Source organism: Muntiacus reevesi, chromosome 1, assembly GCF_963930625.1.
Source record: "Muntiacus reevesi chromosome 1, mMunRee1.1, whole genome shotgun sequence".
In the NCBI taxonomy this organism is placed as follows: Eukaryota; Metazoa; Chordata; class Mammalia; order Artiodactyla; family Cervidae; genus Muntiacus; species Muntiacus reevesi.
In genome coordinates, this window is record NC_089249.1 from 28,238,079 (window position 1) to 28,259,193 (window position 21,115).

At 35.7% G+C, this 21,115-nt stretch overlaps 1 protein-coding gene across 2 annotated transcripts; it reads right to left on the reverse strand.

The window, feature by feature from the left end:
* Window positions 1–255: 255 nt before the first annotated feature.
* On the reverse strand, window positions 256–21,100 carry FGFR1OP2 (FGFR1 oncogene partner 2). Of its 2 annotated transcripts, XM_065940012.1 has the most exons (7): window positions 20,831–21,100; window positions 13,174–13,310; window positions 10,665–10,782; window positions 9,448–9,590; window positions 6,994–7,107; window positions 4,549–4,662; window positions 256–2,386 (listed from the first exon to the last, which is right to left on the reverse strand). In XM_065940012.1, the coding sequence occupies exons 2-7, from the start codon at window positions 13,306–13,308 to the stop codon at window positions 2,249–2,251; spliced, it is 762 nt and encodes a 253-aa protein (XP_065796084.1). In that variant the 5' UTR covers window positions 13,309–13,310; window positions 20,831–21,100; the 3' UTR covers window positions 256–2,248. The 2 variants fall into 2 exon arrangements, with proteins under 2 accessions (XP_065796084.1, XP_065796085.1); XM_065940013.1 differs by lacking the exon at window positions 6,994–7,107 and having other exon boundaries at window positions 20,831–21,098.
* Window positions 21,101–21,115: the final 15 nt, after the last annotated feature.

A 21,115-nucleotide genomic window follows, 5' to 3' on the forward strand; every position in this document is an offset into this window, starting at 1 on the left:
TCTGCAATATGCTCACATCCACAGGTAGAGCAGTGATCACCCAGACATGTCACTGGAAGACGTTTTTAAATCCACTGCAGATGATCAAAAGGTCTGCAGAATCAGCAATAAGTTGCTGGCCAGTTCCTAAGGAATACAGGTAGAAGTTGTTGCCAAGTACTAACTTTGTGGTAAGGATAAACAAACAGCCCTAAAAAAATACCTACAAGTAAGAATAAATGTAAGCATTGTTTTCAAATTAACTTGGAGACCATACCAATTTAATCACTCATCTTTATTGATAAAATAGGTTCCTAGCAGTACATAGTTTCAGACATAAATTTAAGGGTTCTGCTTAAAAAACAAAAAAGTATGGGATACAACACTGTTGCTATATAATAAAGTACATGTTTTTAAAGACCAAGTTCTTAAAATAATATCCAAGTAAGAAGACCAAGAATAAATTAATTCAACCTATTTGTTTACAAAAATAATTATTTGTCAAGTAATGTTTTATAATAGAGCTGCCCCAACAAATTGCCTCAGACTTAATCTCAATTGTGTAGCTTATTTTAATTCTGACTTGGGATAAAAACCATCAAATTACAGGATACTTTCCCAAAAACCAATAGAAAAGTTTAAAAATAAAATTTATTACTTGTTTATAAAATACCAATCAAGGCCTCTGAATGAGAAAATAAATCTGTTTAGTTTGGGCCCATTAGCCATTTTCTATTCAATCAGTCCCCTCAACTATTGCAAACCTAAGATAAAAAAATTCCAAAGTGAAAAGCAGTTTTGAATTTTACCATATATGAAATTATACATAAAAGTCACCATGTGATTATTACTTTAACAAATTATACACTCCAAAGGAGAATGTTCTATCATGCATATTTTAATATATATTCAATATAAATGAGTACTGTATATTTAATAGTATTTGACATTCTTACCTTTTCTTCTATAATCACCACAAAATATGAAAAATTTAGATTTTGACTGATGTCAGCACATTTCTATTTCTACTGGCTTTTAAAAACTTATATATTGGACATATATTTTGTAAAAAATAAGACAAATACTTATAATCCAGATTTCCCCCCTCCTCCCCTGGTACTCCCCAACCCTTTGACTGCAAGGTTACAAGAAATATCTTTTGCTTATGTTTATGAAAACCAGATGGAGCTTTAGACCTAGAAAAAATTTTTTTAATTTTGATTTACTGTTTCCATATGTTAAGAGTAATTACTTAAAAAAAAAGGTTCTGAGGCAGAGCAATTCCCAATTTACTGTGAAATTACCATACCTAGCTTGCTGTATCAAACATTTCAACTGTTAGCTAAATGAGCTACCTAATATCCTTAAAGATCAACCAGAGAAGAGAAAAATCTCATCTTCATTACTGATTTAGAACCAAAACTTATTCAAAGAAGTAGTTTAACCTACTAAATATGTCTCTTATAAGCTCTTCTTTCTTAGAAAGTAGTATTCCTTCTCTTTCATTCCTGAAATGATATCTCATGTACTTAAGCAAGTCATGGACAAGTGTCAGCTCATTATTATGATAAATGAGCTCAAATTAAATTACCTCTTTTATTTATGGTGCATATAAAACATTCCTAGCAGCCTTTTAAACTGAACTTTGACAAAAATTTTAATTAATGAGAAGGTAGACAGGCAATCATTAAAGCTGAAGTCTCATGGTACATAAGCTTTCACTAAATAGGAAGAATATAATTTAGTATGACGATTTTTCCATTCACAATACTGTGGCAAAATCTGTATATTAAAACTGGGATATTTTTTATGAATTCCACGACATTTGTTGGGAATATTCATGTTTATCTAAATGTCAACGAAAGCCAACAGCACTGCTGAAAGCTCGTTACGTGCAGTAGTTGCTGTGAAAATCTTTAATTCTGCCAATTACACTTAATTGGCAGAATTAGAAAATTCTTGTAATTCAAATTTTGTAATTTTGTAATTATAAAAATTATAAACAATTACAAAAATCTTGTTCACCAATTAACAAAGGCTTAATTTCTACTTTTCAATTATATTTTGGAGTAAAGTCTATGACCATTAACTATGTATTTTTTCATTGCTATCCTTTAAACGTCCTTGCCAGTGCACTGTACATATTATAGAAAAAAACAAAACAAAGGGTAACTTGAGATGGATTTTGCTGTCAATTCATTCACTTAACAAGCAAGTCCCAGTGAGTGTGTTGGAACCTTGTAAGAGGTTCACAGACTTAAAAAGCTCTTCAGCTCTTCCTCAGACTGAGGTCACTACTGGTTACTAATGCTGACAAAGACGTACTTTCTGACACATCCTCTTTCCTAAGGTTCAAGAATGATTCTCGAGTTATTTGAAGAATCTCTCTCAAGCCTTTATTTTCTTGCTATAAGAAAGCAAACAAAAAGAAGCAGTCAGCACGGTGGCTATAATAGTAAAAACATCTTAAGAAAAACCAAACATATGAAGGTATGATAAATAAAAAGCAAGTACTGTAATTGGCAGAAATGTATTAAATCAGTGGGTCCCCAACCTCCTTGCCACCAGGGACCAGTCTCCTGGAAGACAATTTTTCCATAGACTGGAGGCCGGGGGTGGGAGGAGGGAAGGAGTTGATTTCAGGATGATTCAAGTGCATTACATTTATTGTGCCCTTTATTGCTATTATTATTACATCAGCTCCACCTCAGTTCATCAGGCAGTGGATCTTGGAGGTCAGGGAAGCCTGTATGAAATGATATATGCCACTGAAGCTGACAACTTGAATCCAGAGAACAGTTTTTTAAAGAGGTAGGAATTATGTGTTCAGTGTCTTCCACCACTGTGAAGGCTTTTTATTTATGCAGCTTTAATTACAGAACTTCAGAAACTGCCTTATTTTACAACACAATACATATAGATGAAGAGGAGTTTCCCTGGTGGCTCAGTGGTACAGAATCTGCCTGCAATGTAGGAAACGTGGGTTTTGATCCCTGGGTCGGGAAGATCCTCTGGAGTGGGAAATGGCAACCCACTCCAGTATTCTTGCCTGGAGAATTCCATGGATAGATGAACCCGGTGGGCTACAGTCCATGGGGTCTCAAAAGCGTCGGACACAACTGAGCGACTAAACAACAACACAGATGAAGAAGATAACATCTAGATTTTTATTTGTGTAAACTCAGAAAGTCTGTGAATAATACACTGGGGCTAACACCTCTTAGTACTTCAGTACTTTTATTATTTTCCATGATAGCACAGAATGAAGGGCAAGCCTGGTTTGCTTTCCTTGTGGGGATTTAACAGCAGCAGGCTGGCTAAATAGATAGTGGTGTTTTTTAAGAAGGTAAGTAAGTGACCAGATTGACCACTGGTAAACAACTTTGCCCTTATCTTTTAGATTGGTTACTGTAAGTCCATGGGGTCACAAAGAGTTGGACATGACTGAGCGACTGAACTGAAATACTGTTAGAAATTTTTAGACATTTAAAAATAACTATTATAATTTATTCTCAATACAGCTTTGTCTTTGGTCTTACTTTCTAAGTTTCAATGGTATAAAGCAGGCATCAGCAAACTATGGCTCGGCCTGAGGCCTGTTATTGTAAATTAAACTGTACTGGAACACAGTTGAGTCCAATCTTATTTTGTGTGTTTATGGCTGCTTTTTTGTTTCAGTGGCAGAGTTGAGTACCTACAACACAGACTGCCTGGTTTTCAAAGCTGAAAAGATTTATTATCTGGCCTTTTACTGAGAAAGTTTGCTTGCCTTGGTTACAAAGAATGAGAGAAATTTGTACAGTTAGAAAAATCATTTTTGGTCCCCTACAACCAATTTCTCCACCATGATTTCAAAATGAAGGTCTTAAAATTATAAAGTTCACCTCCTCCACCAATTTGAGCTATTCAACAATGACTTGTGCTTTTGCTACCACAAAATAAAGAGCAGATGCAATAAAAGCTTTTATGTGAAGTGTTAGTTGCTCAGTCGTGTCTGATTCTTTGCAACCCCATGGACTGTAGCCCTCCGGGCTCTCTGTCCATGGGATTTTCCAGGCAAGAATATTGGAGTGGGTTGCCATTCCCTTCTCCAGTGGATCTTCCGACCCAGGGACTGAACCCAGGTCTCCTGCATTGCAGGCGGATTCTTTACCATCTGAGCCATCAGGTGGTAAGAAAGTTTTTATATCCCTAGAAAAATACAAGTGGCCGAAGAATATTATTTGTGGATTAAAAAAATTTTCCCTCTTCATCATTGTGATCTCTGATAAAAAAGAGATATTTTAACAAATTACTAAGCTGAAGAATTATATTCACCTAATAACAGAAGCAACACAGAATCCAAAAAAGTCAATTTTCTCAATGACTGGTATAAGTTTACTACTGATCTTAGACTCCTATATTACTATATAAATGGTCTTGCATTATATTCCCAAATAACCAGTACCCAGATTAGGAAAAAGAACGTTACTAGCACCCCAGAAAGTATATATTTAAAAATGAGATATATTTTCTGGCATAAATCTTTGTACAAATAGTTTTCACCTACATGTGCAATTTAAAACTTACTTCAAGTTGAAATATTCGTTCCTGTTCCTTGCAACCCTGTTGCTCATCAATTTCAATGGCTTTCCTCATGACTGCTGCCATTTCAGTTATTTGGTCAACATGTGCTTGTAATTCCTAAAAAAAAAAAAGGAGATGGAAGCTGTAAATCAATGAAACACTTAAAAAAAAAAACTTTTTATAAAATCTGCATTACTACTTGATATGAATGTTAATACCTTTACACTGCCATTTAACATAAATGTAATATATCAAACAGATATTTACAAGACTGTTGACTGACATTAAATGTCCTTGTGAAGTCAGATTTCTGTTTGGACTAGGATTAAGGATAAGCAGAACGATATATCTAAACCCATGAATAGAAGACTCATTTCACAGTCCTCTCACCACAAATGATCAGCAACATTTTCTTTTTCGTACCTACGTGCCCCATGACCAAACTAATGGGAAAGATATATATTCACTATCTATTCCTTCCTGAAGTCTTCATGATTTATAAATATATTCTATGGTATCCATCCTAAAAACTGATCGCAATTTAATCTAGAATCTTTTCCAGACTATAATCCTCACTGACAGCAGGACCTATACATTGCTTGTATTTCTCTATTATTTAATGTTAGGTATATAATAGATGATAAGTATTGAGTAAATAATAAGTATTGAATAAAAAGAACAGAGTTCTACTTTTATTATTCTTTTTTGCACACGTATGGTGTGCAGGCACTATGCTAGGTGAGAGGAATACGAACATTTCTTAACAGAAATGTTCTCTGATTACAAAGAGCTTATAGTCAATGAAAGAGATGGACATAAGGTTTTATAATTTCTCTGTTGTTTATAATCATCAGGGACACAAGACTAATACTTTTTTAAATGAATAACTTCTATAGACCATTGCTCACTGGCAACTGAGGGTTACTTTGTTATACTAAGGCCAAAACTTAAATATAGAAGTTAATAGTTTCCCACGTAAACATTCAGTCTCTTAAACAGTTGTATATACTCTATTTGGAAAAAGGATTTGAACAAGACCCCTCAAAACCTACAACACTAAACTGTTGGAGGAATATAAATATTCAAACAGACAACAAACAGGAATATCTTTAGTAAACCACACATTTAATATCTTAAGTAACAAAAATACAGATCCTTATTTTAATATAATCTATACAAAGCTAGTACACAGGAAGAAGGCAAAATACACTGTACAGTACAGTGCTATTTAAATTGAAATTACCTGAAGTCAAATACATTTTAAGAAATTAACAATTCAGCCCCTCAGTTGCACTACTGACATTTAATGGCCACATATGGCTGATGGCTTTCAATTTGAATAGCACAGATAAAGAACATTTCCATCACTGCAGAAAGTTCTATTAGACAGCTCTGGATTAGACTATGATGGTAAGAATGATATCAAGACAAGTAACTGTCATGTCCTATAACAATTAAAAAAAAAAATAATTACAATCCCTCCTACCATAAAGGGAGCCTAACATTTAAAAGCAAGTCAAGTACAAGTAACTTCAGCAGCAAGTCAGATAAGGATAATGAGCAAAAATTTTGAATACCAACAGTTTTCTTAGTTTATGATTTGATGTCTTATGGCAACTACAAGGAAACGAATAATCATTTGCCTCTAAAATGGAAGAAAACAAGAAACTACTTTTTTCAGGACAGTCTGTTCTAACAAAACCATCATAAGAAAAAAAAAAACCTCAATAAAACTGAACGGTATTTTTACAGGCCTGGTTCCTGAATGATCCACTTATTACAATAAGATCTTTAGGGAAGTATCATAGATCTCTTAAAAGGCACAATAGGGCAAGACCTGTGCTTTCAAAATGTTTTAAAAGCAAGAAGTGCTAGCAACAAAATCTTTGCACTCTCTTAAAATTGCATTGGAGGGAAAAAAAGACAAAACACAACAGACACAATGGAGAGGTTGCTACTATACTTAATTGTAACACCTAAACAAAGGTAATTTTATTGTGAATGCAAATTAAAGGACTATAAACTAATGGAAAATCTGAATTAAAACAGTTCATTTAATTGTTTGACTAAAGAAAATTTTTACAAAGTCAGATTAAAATAACTGTCAAGAAAATGTCTTTGATGTCCAGAAAGAAGACAACCATTTGAAGCTTCCTAAAATTTTGCAGCTACAGTTAACTAGAATAACAAAATGAAAGGCTGGCCCAAAGAACCTTTAAAGCCTGCAATTACCTAACAGGCTATGTATAATGCAATACACAGCGAATTCATGACAGATTTAAAGTTTCTAACCTGAGTATTTTTGCAAGGCTATCAAAAGCATAGTGTTTTTTAAAAGCAATTTCATTTATTGCTGATTTAATTTGGGAGAATTCAATGTAAAAGCACTTTTTAAATGCCCCTCCCCCCCATCCACACCCCCAAAGTTGACTGTTGTATTTAGTGTACATTCTTATTTGCTTCCAAGTGCCTCCTCTCCAGTCCATGTTGAGGTGCTTCAAGGATGTGTCGAGATGCACCAAGGAAGAATCCTTCGGAGCTGTTACGATGCACCATGTCAATCTGTAGTACAGAGTCATTATAATGTTAATACGGACAATATCCGTAATTTTAAAACTGAATGAGTGTTAGTTCATGCGAGTTAGCCAACTGTTGGAAATGTTTGTTTTTTTAAGATTTCCAAAAAGGTAGTAGTTCAAAAATAATGTAAAAATGAGTGTTTGAATGAAAATGAGTTCTCCTCAAACTTTTTATTGGCTTTTAAATGTGTGCTCAAAAAAACTTCTAGGTGAGGGCAGAATTCTGTTACAGTAGTCTCAACAGAGCCTCTTGCTCCAAAATGATGTTAAGTGTAACTCTGTGTTTTACCCAAAAATGTGTTATAAAATTATTTTTGTGTTTAGGTGTATCAGAGCACTAGTACCTAAACATATTCTAGAAGCTCATACTTATCATGCAAGTTTCTGTGCTCACCCATTTCTGCTTGTCAAGCCCCCAAATTAATTTGAGGCCAGATTTAGATGGATTTGCTACTTTTCCTTGCCACTTTCCCAGATTCTCCTCGTGAGAACTAATCTTGCTTCCTCTAGTACTCCAGTAGTAATCCAGATCTCTATTTAGGATTCATCACATCCTACCTCATGTTAGATAATCATGTTTCTATCTGTATCTCCCAATGCACTGAAAGGTCCTATGGTAGAATAATAAAACTTAGTCATTCATCTCATTATGATAACTAAGCCAGTGCAAGTGTTAATAAATATTTGTTTGAATCAAAGCATCTCCTTTTTGGGAAAAATCAAAATCACAAACATTAATATGTATTAGTTAAAATTAATAACAAGTAACTGAACTGTTATTTCATGGAAGGCAAGAATCAGCACTTAGAAGAATTTCATCTGCATAATGAAAAAGGATGGCTTACAGCTATCTTAAGACATGTTTAACTTGCTAATTAGTAAAACAGCTGTATTGAATGGTAAAATCTAATGTGTTTTAGAAAACATTTGCTTCTGACATAACTGCTACCACGAGGGACTAGCTAGCTTCAGTATCTTATTCTTAAGCACTTGCTTGCCAGAGTATTCTCTGTAGATCTTAAAAAATTTGTTAGGTTGTTAAACACAAGGGTATTTTGGAATGTCTCAAGAACATACTTATTTTACCAATAATTTTAAGTCACTTCATATTTGTACCTTAAAAAACCTCTTAAATTATATATTCAAAATAAAATGTTTTATAAAATGTTTTTATAATGATATTATCAATAGATACATTTTATACTCAAAAGATTGCCACTTAACTATCTATGGTTCCTTTTAGTTAGGAGATAAATAGCATAATTAGATAATATTAAAACCACATTTGTTAATTTATTATTATACTATTTGACACAAGAGCTATTACTAACTTCCTTATTATGGAAAGTTGAATTTACATGTTAAAGCACTTTACTAGATATTTATTTTTAGTAGAATTAATAATAAAAAGTACCTAAAATCACCAAGATGGAAGAAATATTTTAAAGAATCTAAAAAGTGTTTTAATAATTGAGAAAGATAAAAATACATTATAACAGTCAATACTTCTTAAATAACACTCGTTATAACTAATAAAAAATAGTTAGCTCATCATTATCCAATAGAGATAATGGCCTCGTAGTCACAATCTATCCTAATATTTTTCACACCAGCAGTTAAAAATCCGTTTAAAATAAAATGTAAATGGTAAAGGAATATTCTATCTTTTCACAGCAGCTGCTAGCAAATACAGAGATCACAACTAGTAAGATGAACAGCAGAAACAACACTGATTTATAGCCAGTTCAGCTCTGTCTCTAAAAATGATGTTGAGTGGTATGTGATGGAGGATGGGATGGGTGGGAAGGCCAATATATATAGTATATTGTTTCTTTTCCTCCCCCCCACCCCTTGGTGCTTCCATTAATAATCAGGAGTATCTATAGTCTGGATGAATTAGCCTCATTCAGAAGACAGTCTTAAAAATGAATCTAACTTTAGCTGTTTTCGGATTTTTAAAAAGGTTTTTGGGCATTTAATTTTCATTTTTGCAACATATACCAATATACAAGTTAGAAGAAATATTTCTTTGAAGCAGGTAACATTATAATTTTGAATAAATTGAATTGAATAGACTTACCTTTATTTCCCAAATAATGTTTACTTTTTAATATATATTATAAGCTAGTACTAGGGAAGAATGGGAGTTTGAAGACTAAATCAAACAGAAAATGACATATAACATGAAAAAAATAAGGAAAAGAAGAAAACGTCAAAAAGAGAAGCATTCGATATCATGTAAGACACCTGTGATTTTTTAAAAATCTGAACACAAGTTAATTGATTGTCCTTTTTTCAAATTATATTTACAGAATGGGATTACCTTAGTATGTTGCTCTTTTAACTTCATTATTATTCCTGGATCATCTTTTTTGCTAGCCATTAGCAATCTAAACATTTGTTCTCGATACTTGCTCATTATAAGTTCCAAGGCAGATTGATGTTCTTCCAGGGATGTACGTAATTCTATCAAGAGTAACAGCATATTTTATTTATTGAGTTTAAGATGCACAATGTATTCTCTTCCATATTACATTTTTTAAAAAGCAACTTATAAAGGGGGTATTTCATAAAGAAAACATGAGGTACAAAAATCTAGCCATATGGAAATAAAGGACACCAAATGGAGTCCTTTATTAGTTTTCAAAATAACCATTTTAAGCTCATTTTTTGAGAATCATTTTAACAACTATTGACTGAACAACAACTGAGTGTCAGATCATGCTCTATATTAGGAATACCAAAAGGCCATAAAGTTCAGAGTCTAGTGGAGAAAACAAAACATAAATAATTATAACACAATGTGGTTAAGTGCAAAGTGGGGCTCTACCCTAATACATATAAAAAGTCTGTGAGGAAAAATTGGTGTAGGCTTCATAGAAGTATAGTAGTGAGGTGAATGTACATTCCTTCAGTTGAAAAATAAAGGACAGGGCATTCTAAGCAGGGAGGCATGAAAGTGGATGGTATGTTGGGAACTTGTTCAGGGTGGCAAGAGCAAAGGTCTCATGGAGAAGGTAGGTATGGGAAGAATATGAAAAAGAAGGCTTAGAGTCAACTTTGAAGGCCTCTGGATAAGGAAATAGTACACAGTGAGGGTTCTTAAGCAAAAGAACAACATGACCAGATATGTTTTTGTAAAATCAATCTGATGACTGTGCTGAAGATGGACTGGAGCAGAAAGGGACTGAAATCAAGGAGACCAATGAGGATACTTCAGGCCAGAGACTATAAACATCTAAGCTAGGGGCCAAAGTGGTGGGACTGCAGAGAATGAAACTGAGTTATTTCACAGGTAATAATTTCAGTGGTACAAATGGATATTGAAGGTGAGAGCCTAAGATGATTCCAAGTAAGGTAGACAGACATTCATATGTAGGATAGGATAAAGACAGATATATGTAATTGAAGCATAATGGACTAGAAAAAGTAACTTTAACTGGCTATTTTCCCATTTAAGGAATATTAACTGATCCGAATTCAACAGTGCAGTGGAGATGCTCACGTTTGAGATGCTATACACAGTGATAAATAGCTTGCCTTTGTTCTCTTGTTGCAGTTCTCTGATTTGTCTGTTTTCTTGCTGGATTCCCATAACTAATGTGGACCGTGGCCGATGTCTTGCAACTTCATTAAGTTCTTGAATTTCTTCTTGATACTAATGAAAAGATTTTTTTTCAAGATGTAAGAGAATATATTTGAAAATATGTATGTTACATATGTGTATATATGTGTGTACATTTCATAAAGAATTCTTACAGCTCGACAATAAAAAGAACCCAATTTAAAAATGGGCAAACAACTAAGTTCTGAGGATGCAGTGGACATCATGGTGTCTAAAGTTAACAGTACTATATCACATATTTGGAATTTGTCAAGAGAATACATCTTAAATATTCTCACCACATACAGTAATTACATGCAGTAACTATGTGAGGTGACAGAAGTACTAACTAACCTCATGGTTAGTAGGTAATGGTTCCACAATATATACATGTGTATTGTATACCTTAAACTCACACAATGTTGTACATCAAGTATATCTCAATAAAGCTGAAAAAAATGGGCAAAGGATTTGAAGAGACATTTCTCTAAAGATGATACACAAATGGTCAATAAACACATGAAAGATACTTAACATCATTAGTCATTAAGGAAACACAGCTCAGTATAACAAGGAGATAGCACATGACAGCCACTAGGATGACCTTAATCAAAAGGCAAGTAATAACGAGCTTAACAGAGGATGTGCAGAAATTGCTAACGCCTATGTATTGTTGATGGGAATGTAAAATGACATAGCTGTTTTGGAAAACAGACAGGCAGATCCTCAAAAAGTTAAACACAGAGGTATAAGACCATTCTATTCTACAGCTAAGTATATACCCAAGAAAACTGAAAACAGATGTCCACATAGAAATGTATACACAAATATTCACAGCAGTATTATATATAACTGCCCCAGAAGAAAAACAATCCAAATGTTCATCAACCAATGAATAGAAAAACACAAGGTGCTATACCCTTACAATGAATATTATTAATATTTAGCAATAAAAAGGAATGAAGAACTGATACATACTAGAACACAGATGAAACTTGAAAACTTTAGACAGTGATTATGGTTGCAGAGCACGTGAATATACTAAAGTTCAATCAACTGCACCCTTCAAAAGGGTAAATTGTAGGGGACTTCCTTGGTGGCCCAGAGGTTAAAACTCCATGCTTCCAGCAGATGTGGGTTCGTTTTGTGGTTGGGGAACTAAGATCCAGCAGGCCATGTGGTGCAGCCAAAAAAATTAAAAAATAGGGTAAATTTTATGGTATGGTTCTTAACTCTGCTTGTCAACCTCCTCCCCTTTTTTACAACTCAATACAAGATATGTATGTTCACTGGAATGCATGAGTCAAGCTAGACAGGGAGGTATGTAATGTGTTTAGGGCAGCAAAATATGGGCCTGGCCAAAAAGTTCAGGCTTTCCCATAAGATGTCATGGAAAAACCCACATGAACTTTTCAGTTAATCCAATAGGTAAACTTGCTTCACTTTTTCAGCAGCTTTGTTAAAATCAGTACCCGCAGGTTGCTGCTTCCTTTTACAAAAGAGATGCACTTCACCAGAGTAAGCTATAAATATATATTTTCCTACAGTGATTTCTATCATAGTTTCAGAGATTCTATAGTTCTCTTAAAGTTAAAATCAAAAGAGGGCTTAAAATAGTAGTTCAACTTCCTAGCCCACTGGAAAGTTCTTATACATAATGGTAAGGATAACAAGAAGTGAAGCCCTTTTCATTTCTTCCTTAATTGGCAGCAGTAAATGAAAAATAAGGTAGCAAGTATAAATGAATAGGGCTTCTCAGGTGGCTCAGTGGTAAAGAATCCACCTGCCAATGCAGGAAATGCAAGTTCAATCCCTGGGTTGGGAAGATCCCCTGGAGTAGGAAATGGCAACCCACTCCAGTATTCTTGCCTAGAAAATCCCATGGACAGAGGAGCCTGGTGGGTTATAGTCCATGGTGTTGCAAAGAGTTGGACACGACTGAGCATGCACACACACACAAATGCAGTAACCGCAAAAGGTGAAAACAAGATATTGCTTTGCATCATCTTCAAAAACTATTTTATTATTAAACAGCACCCCCAAAATATTCCTATAAAAATATTTCTACATTATAAAAATAGGAGACAGAACAAAATATGTGTCACTATTAGTAAAAGACACTATCTCGTCTTTATCAAATGTATTTAGACCTAAAAAAATGCATGCATTTTCCAAATTCAAATCTGCATCACTGTAGGAAATTAAGTGATCAAATCTACAAGTTTTAGAAGATATATATATACACACATACAAGTCAGTTGACCTTGACAAAATTATATTTCAATCTGAAGTAAGCTAAAACATACAAGTCAAGCTACTTTTAAACTTCAGAAAACGTTAAAAATAAAATACTAGTTAAGCAGAAGTTTATAATAAAAATAACACATAAATGTCAATGACTGCCTTTTAAAAATGGAATCAACAGGGTAAAAAAAAAAATCAAACCTGTTTCATAGCTTCTACTCGCTTGTTGAGAGCTGTGGTTTGCTCGATCAAAGATTCTGCGGCATCGTCATGATCTCTCAATCTTTCAACAAGGGCTTTAGCATCAGCAAGTGCCTTCTCAATGGTGCAACTCATTTCTAAAGGAATACATAAGATTAAAAATGACAAACGGATTCAAAAGAAAGGTGGCTATCAATCTTATTTTAGTTCCACTTTAACACACATTATGCTTAAGCTGCTTGTTACCGAATCGTTCACTGTCTCAGGATGAAAAACATCTAAGAACACCTGTGGTTTTGATTCTGTTCAGATGGAACAAACTTGAAAGTGAATTTATAATATTCAAAAAATTATACACAACATATATAAATATATATAATTATATATTACATATATACACATATGTGTTTATATATACACATTTATATATAGATAAAGTTTGAGAACAAAATCAGAATGTATTTAAAACACCCTGAATATACAGTGGGGACAAAAGTGTACATTCAATAAATACATTTTATGTTATATAGACTCCTCTATCCATAGGATTCTTCAGGCAAGAATACTGGAGTGGGTTGCCATTCCCTTCTGCAGGGGATCTTCTCAACCCAGGGATCGAACCCATGTCTCCTGTGGCTCCCACATTGTAGGTGGATTCTTTAGTGCACTGAAGAACTGATGTTTTTGAACTGCAGTGTTGGAGAACACTCTTGACTTGGACTGCAAGGCGATCAAATCAGTCAATCCTGAATATTCATCACTGGAAGGACTGATGCTGAAGTTGAAACTCTAATACTTTGGCCACCTGATGTGAAGAACTGACTCACTGGAAAAGACCCTGATGCTAGGAAAGATTGAAGGCAGGAGGAGAAGGGGATGACAGAGGATGAGATGGTTGGATGGCATCACCGACTCGATGGACTTGAATTTGAGCAAGCTCCGGGAGTTGGTGATGGACAGAGAAGCCTGGCATGCTGCAGTCCATCGGGTTGCAAAGAGTCGGACAAGACTGAGCGACTGAACTGAATGTTATATAGAAACTGCGCTCTTCATGAGGGCAATCCCTATCTTGCCATTTGTGAAAAAAGGTCATTTTATTATTTTGTATTCTGCAGTCGGTGACTGTCGGGTCTCTGACCATATGACCCTTCCTAGCCTCTGCTTGGTCAGGTGACCTCAGACACCATCCACAAACAAACACTACTAACCAGCCAAAGCGGTCTCTACGTGTCATGCTATGCTAAAGGATCAACCTCCTTCTGGAGGAACTTCAGCTTCTCATATAAAAATTCTTTATAATTCTAACTCGAGCACTTTCCTTAGTAAATGGCAAAGAAAGTTTTAACTTAGCACAACACTGGCCATTATGGGAAACTTTTGATATGTTAAAATCAATAACTAAAATGTATAAAAGGAGCTGAAAAACTAGGAGACAAAACATAACACAGCCTATAGTTACTTAGCTTCTTCAACTGATATGCGGAGACCTCAAAACAAAATTTTTATTTTAAAATAATCTCTCAAAAACTTTAACATTCTGACACTTATCACTCTTGAATTTTTCTCTTTCTACTGTTTTGTCTTATTTTCTGTTAATATACAAGTCACCCTTTCTTTAAGATTTTCTCAAAAAATAAAATTACCTTGTAATGTTACTATGTCATAAGCCTGATCTATAGCAATTAAATTAAAACTCAGATGTAGAACAAAGTTAAGGGCTATAATTAAGGATTTTCACTAAGTTTAGGAAGACAGAATTTGCTACAGAATATAGGTATTTGTAAGATACTACTGCATGGGACTCGTTAGGTTAATTGTTAGCCCCTCAGATACAGAAAAATGCAGCAAGAGATTTAAATAACCCAACTGTGTAACATTTTAAAAGAAAGAAAGAAAATACAACACATCACACCATTTTAGCAGGCTTTCATTAAGATTATACCTAGCAAAGATTCAAAATTGCAAACTAAATAAAGATGAAAAAAAATTCAAACAGTATTCTTGGTTGTACCCAACAGCTGAAGCAGAGAGTATATTGTCCTGTTATTATAAACAGGTTCAAAGCTGAATAAAAAGATTTAATCAAAATAAAATGTAAAACTACCAATTTATAAAATGTTCACTTATATGACTAGACATTTCCAGAGAGCTTTAAGAATTAAGTTTGGAAATTAATACAACTTCTGTCTCACTAGATAAAACCACCAAAAGATTTGTCTTCTAAGATTTAGGAGATTTAGATAAGAGCACTTCAAAATACAACAGCAAAAGGGCCACTAAAGGAACCAATGCTTCCTATAGGTTAAAACACAAAAGAACAGTCATTAAAATCTAAGATGTCCTCCAACAAGGCCTTGCCATTCTGGAATTACCTAAAATTAGAGCAAGGCAATAGTACAGCTTTCTTATTTATATGGGGGTCACTGTATCTCTATGAATGAGTGTTAGTTGCTCAGTTGTGTCTGACTCTTTGTGACCCCACAGACTGTAGCCCTCCAGGCTCCTCTGTCCATAGGAGTCTCCAGGCAAGAATACCAGAGTGGGTATCCACTTTCTGACCCAGGGACTGAACCTGGGTCTCCTGCATTGCAGATTCTTTACCATCTGAGCCACCAGGGAAGCCCCTATATCTCCGTATCTCCCATCAATCCCACTAACTATAGAACATCAGATTTTTTAGAGTAAAATTACATTTAAAAACAGAAAAAAATGTCTTACAGTAAAAATAACTGGTTGCAACAGATGGTGAAAGAAAAGAAAAAAGCAAGGTCTAGAGAAAGCTGTAAAAGATTTGAGAAGTTATCTTGATCTAACAGAACAACTCAGGTATGAGGACCTTGACAGTCCGTGGTCCCAACATGTAAATGACACTGTTGGGACTAATATCAGAAAAAATCTCCTTATGCTTTGTAATAACATGATATCTACAAACAATAGCTAGGATGTGTTTCCAAATAAAATGCACTAAAGTTCCCATACAGGATGAGGTGACAGGTGATCGAATATCTATACTGTGTGTAATTCAGTAAGCTGCCCTCTCCCCAAAAGCCATGCTCTCAGAATTCTCTGGGCAAAGGAATCTGTAGATTAACTGAAACAGAGCCCTGAATCTAGATGCAATCTTTTCAGATAATCGTAAATCTTTCTTTCTGAAATATGAAAAAGTTAAGCTGTGTCTGGGGTTACCAACTTGACAACATGTTAGACAAGGAGACATACGGGCTTCCCTGATGGCTCAGATGGTAAAGAATCTTACCTATCCCCAATGTTTTGCCTTTATCTTTAGTTCATTTGCTGTTTATTTGCATGTGTGCAAGATATTGAATTATATTTTCCTTTTCTCATGGAGACAACCAATTGTCCCATTTCCCATTTTTTGGACAGTACGTTCCTCCTCCACTGAAGTTTAATGCCACACCTGTCGTATGTTTTCTCAGCAAATGTATGGGTATGTTTCTGAGCTCTCTATTTCTGGATCTATTTATCAGTATGCTGCCTCAGCTGTTAGATTCCAAGTGTCGGTAGCTTTCTGAACCTAAGGGATACAACCTTATACTGAATCTTGCTCATCGGGATAACTGTTATCCCCATTTTATCAATGAGGAAACAGACTCAGGACTTGAACAGAAAGGAGCTGACAGCACCATGCAGCAGGAAGGAGCTAAGCGAGTACCAGAAATAGAACTTCTGATCCCAGTCTAGAGGATGTTCAGCCAAGATGGGTCTCCAGGGCTCTGCCTGCTTCTACCTATGTAAAAACTACTGTGGTCTCCTGGGTGGAAAAACAAAGCAAATTCCTTGATGCTACTCCACCAAGGAGACTTCCAAAATATTATATAAACTGCATTTCAAACCAGCAGTAGAAAATAAGTGGAAGTATAAACAAAGATTATAAAAAATAACAAATTTCTAATATCTTCCCTCATAACCAATAGGAAGCCTAGCACTTATTTTAACCAGTCATCACAGTTAATCTGTAAGACTGTTAAAAACAAGAAAACAGGCCCCACCCAAATGGAGTCACTCATGCTATGCCCCACATCACCGAACCAAGACTTAACTTACAGTTTTGGCCTCTTCCAGAAATGGAACCTTAAACCACTCAATCAGGAATCACTGTGAGGTCATTTGCCTGACAGACCCCTGCCATCCCCTAAAGGAAAGTGACCTTGTCACATCCAACCTGCTTTTTGCTAGTATAACTTCCTTGTTCCTTTTCCTATAAAAGTGTCTCATTTTGTACAGCTCCTTGGAACTCCTTTCTGCTAGATGGGGTGCTGCCTGATTCATGAATTGTTGAACAAAGCCAAAAAGATTTTTAAAGTTCACTCAGTTGAATTTTGTTTTTTAACAAGACCAATTAGGCTTTTTGAAACTATAATTAACATCCACTTTAAAAAAAAAAAAACTCTCTAGATTGCATAATGAAATACTCCTATCAAAATGAACTACATTTAAAATCTGTTTTGTAACTATAAAAACTTATTTATTCAGGGAAAGTGTTAGCTGCTCAGTCGTGTCTGACTCTTTGTGACCCCATGGACTGCAGCCTGCCAGGCTCCTCTGTTCATGGGTTTCTCCAGGCAAGAATACTGGAGGTGGTGGCCATTCCCTTCTCCAGGGGATCTTCCCAACCCAGGGATCGAACCTAGGTCTCCTGCATTGCAGGCAGATTTTTTTACCAGCTGAGTCACCAGGAAAGCCCATTTCTATTCTGGGTAAGGAATTATAAAAAGCAGGTAATTAAAAGCATACTTTTATTAGCATTTTAGATAAACAGTGACATAAAATTTCTAAGAATCTGCATGTTTATTTCCTGTATGTGAAACCATACAAAAGTTTAAAATATTTCATAACATGCATTTACTTTGCCAGTTTTGGAAACCACTGTGCTTTTCTCCCTCTCACAGCCCTCCCTTTTCATTGGTAACTGCAGTGGGAGGAAGATTTGTTTTCCCATTCTCCAACAAGTTTTAAATTAAAAAAAAAAAAAAACTCCAATTAAAAAAAAGATATTTTCAATTTATCTATTTTTAAGTGTGTGTCTTAACTAGTCATACTTAACTAGTGTACTTACTTACATTATCTTCTACAGGTAGGTTCAGATTACAGGTAAAATTTTTTTAAAGCAGTTCCTGGTCCTACTCCCCTCCACCCCACCATGTTCAGCACATTCTCGCCCACTCTACCAACCAAAGACATTTGCAGTCAGACTCCTGGCAGAGCGTTCAGAACATTCTGCTGCTGATAAAAGAGAAACCACCACCCACCCAGGAAAGAAACTGCCAGCTGTTTACTTTGAGACTTTGGTTAAGAAAAATTTAAAGAAATTAAAATCACTCTTCTTTCTCCTTTATCCACAAATCCATTATCCTATAGCTGGAACCACAGAGAAATACTGTGATCACTGACATACCACAGATATGTCTATAAATGTCAACAACCTAGTTTGGTTAAAAATTTTTATTGTTTGGGCAGGTGCCTCTAAAGTTACTTTGGAGAAAATATTAACTGACACCCATGGAGGTACAAAAATGAAAGGCATAGTATGATTTTCTCAGAAATTTACAGAGATCAAGAAAGAAAACATGTAAATTACAAATTACGTACTTTTAAAAAGCACCTTACACACACATATCACTGTATTTGAAAGCACAAAAATTTCTGTCCTTGAAAATAATGGAATGAACACATTTAGAGTTTTATGAAGCAGCTTTTGGAAGAAAATGAATTTTTAAAGTTAGAAGAAACAGAATTTGAAAGCAAGGACACAGGTGAAGTTTTATTTTTTTTTAATTACATGTTTCCTTGGAATTGTGACTAAATGTAAGTTCATATACATGTATGTTCAAACAAGTATGACAATTTAAGAAGAAACTAATCTAACCTAAACCAGTTATTTCTAACCTATGGGCAAGGAATCATTGGAAGGGTGGCACAGATGTACATGCATTAAGCATGGTCTGTAGTCTAAATATTTCTCTCCTACCTATATATCCCACCATTTTTAATAGAGACTGCTAATAATAAAATACAAAATCATGTAAAAGCATAATAGTTTTGTGCCATGATGCACAATCTCAACTAACAGATATTAAAAATACAATTACTTGTGTATTAGTGGTACAGTATTCCTCATACTCAAAACTGGTCAGCGTTTTTAAAACTAATATAGAAGGTCCCTCTGGCTCTAAAATTCTATATTTTTTGAGAATGCTAAGGACTCCTACTTCTATGATGAAACTTCAGAACTATTATATTATAAATGGGGCTTCCCAGGTGGCTCAGTGGTTAAAGAATACACCTGCCAATGCAGGAGACTTGGGTTCAATCCCTCGGTCAGGAAGATTCCCCTAGAGTAGGAAATGGCAATCTGCTCCAGTATTCTTGCCTGGAAAATTTCAGAAACAGAGGAGACTGGGGGGCTATGTCCACGGGAGGACTAAGAGTCGGACACAACTGAACAACTAAGCATGCAAACGCACACATTACAAATAAGTATACACATGTTTACATTAATACAAATAATGCCTGCTATGTGCCAAGCAATGAATCAACTTTTGCTACAAAGATGAATAAGATGTGATTTCCAGACTCAAGCTCAAATTGGCAGGAGACAAGATACTTGAATAAACAATGTTATACAATCTAAAAAGTTCTGTAGAAATACTGTTTCAAGTGCTTTGGGAGAACAGTGGTACTATCAGTATCATCTGGGGGAGCCTGAGAAGACAATGGTCTATGAATTACATTTTTAGAGGTGGTTTTATAAAAAGGAAGAGGAAGCATTCAAGACAGATGGTACAGCACATACAAAGGCACTGTAAAAGTGCTTGGCGTGTTTGGACAAACAGCAGTCTGGCGTGAACGAATATTGTGGTACTGGCAATATAAAACAGAAAAGGTAAAAATGGATTGGGACAGACAGTAAAAAGCTCTATGTGATACGCTTAACAAATAGGACTTAATTCTGTCAGCGGTAAGGTTATTGAAAAAGTTTCAAGAAAGGATTGACATAAACAGATTTGTATTTCAGAATGGTAACCAGGGGAGGAGGATGGTGGGGAAATCATCTGGTTTTGAAAGAAGAAATAGCACAGTGCAATACAAGCGGAAATACAGTCAAGGATGAGCCTTGGGTTTCTAGTGCGGACAACTGGATGGACAACCAGTACTATTATCTGAGATCGGATACAGAAGAAAGGTAAGATGAAAACCAAGAAAAAGGTAGGATTCTTCAGAAGGCAGTTTAAAGACAGTTGGTTATCCGCGAAGAGAACTAGGAAAAGAGTCATATTTCTTGAAGGGTGGTTTCAAGAAAGGGAATGGTTCTTACGCAAAGAGGTAAATTGAAACCTGAAAAGGAACCCTCTTCCATCCCTGCCGACCACCCCCACCCCGCCCCGCCAACGGTGAGCTGCCAGGTGGGCTAGGCAGGAAGAAAACCGAGAACAGAGGTGTGTCCCCACGGGTCAGGGCCAAGGCTTTTCATCGAACTTTCTGCACCTGAGATCCGGAAAGAGGTGCTCAGAGCTGAGAATAGGAAGTGCCGCGCCTAGGAACCGGCAGCCGGTGGTTCAAGAGGTGGTGCAAAAGGGGAAAGCAAGCCTACGCCTCGCTACGCCCGCTCGTCTCCCTGGATTGAGATTTCACTTACTCTGGTCTCAATCCCTCGCAGCCGTCAGCTGTGGCGGTTAGGACTCAAAGCCTCTGCCAACGGGGACCTCTGCACCCAAGGGAAGAGACTCCTCCCGCCTGTCCAGCTTTCTCAGCGAGCAGACGCAGAACCCAGAACAGGCAATGCAGGGCTGGCTCCGGGGTTCCAGGTGCTCAGCCCCATCACTGGCAAGGAGAAAACCCCGGGCGACCGCCTCCGACCAGCGCTCTCAAAGCGCTTTAACCTCGCGAGACTTCCTTCATCGCGTAAAGGCGGGGGTTGGGG

Bases quoted from the DNA above. Each gene is read 5' to 3' on its own strand.
- FGFR1OP2 (XM_065940012.1), bottom strand. From the start codon at position 13,308: ATGAGTTGCACCATTGAGAAGGCACTTGCTGATGCTAAAGCCCTTGTT. The intron at 7,108-9,447 runs GTAATCCCATTC...TCTGTACTACAG, and splicing joins TAAAAGAGCAACATACTAAG to ATTGACATGGTGCATCGTAA. The intron at 2,387-4,548 runs GTAAGTTTTAAA...GCTTTCTTATAG, and splicing joins AACGAATATTTCAACTTGAA to CAAGAAAATAAAGGCTTGAG.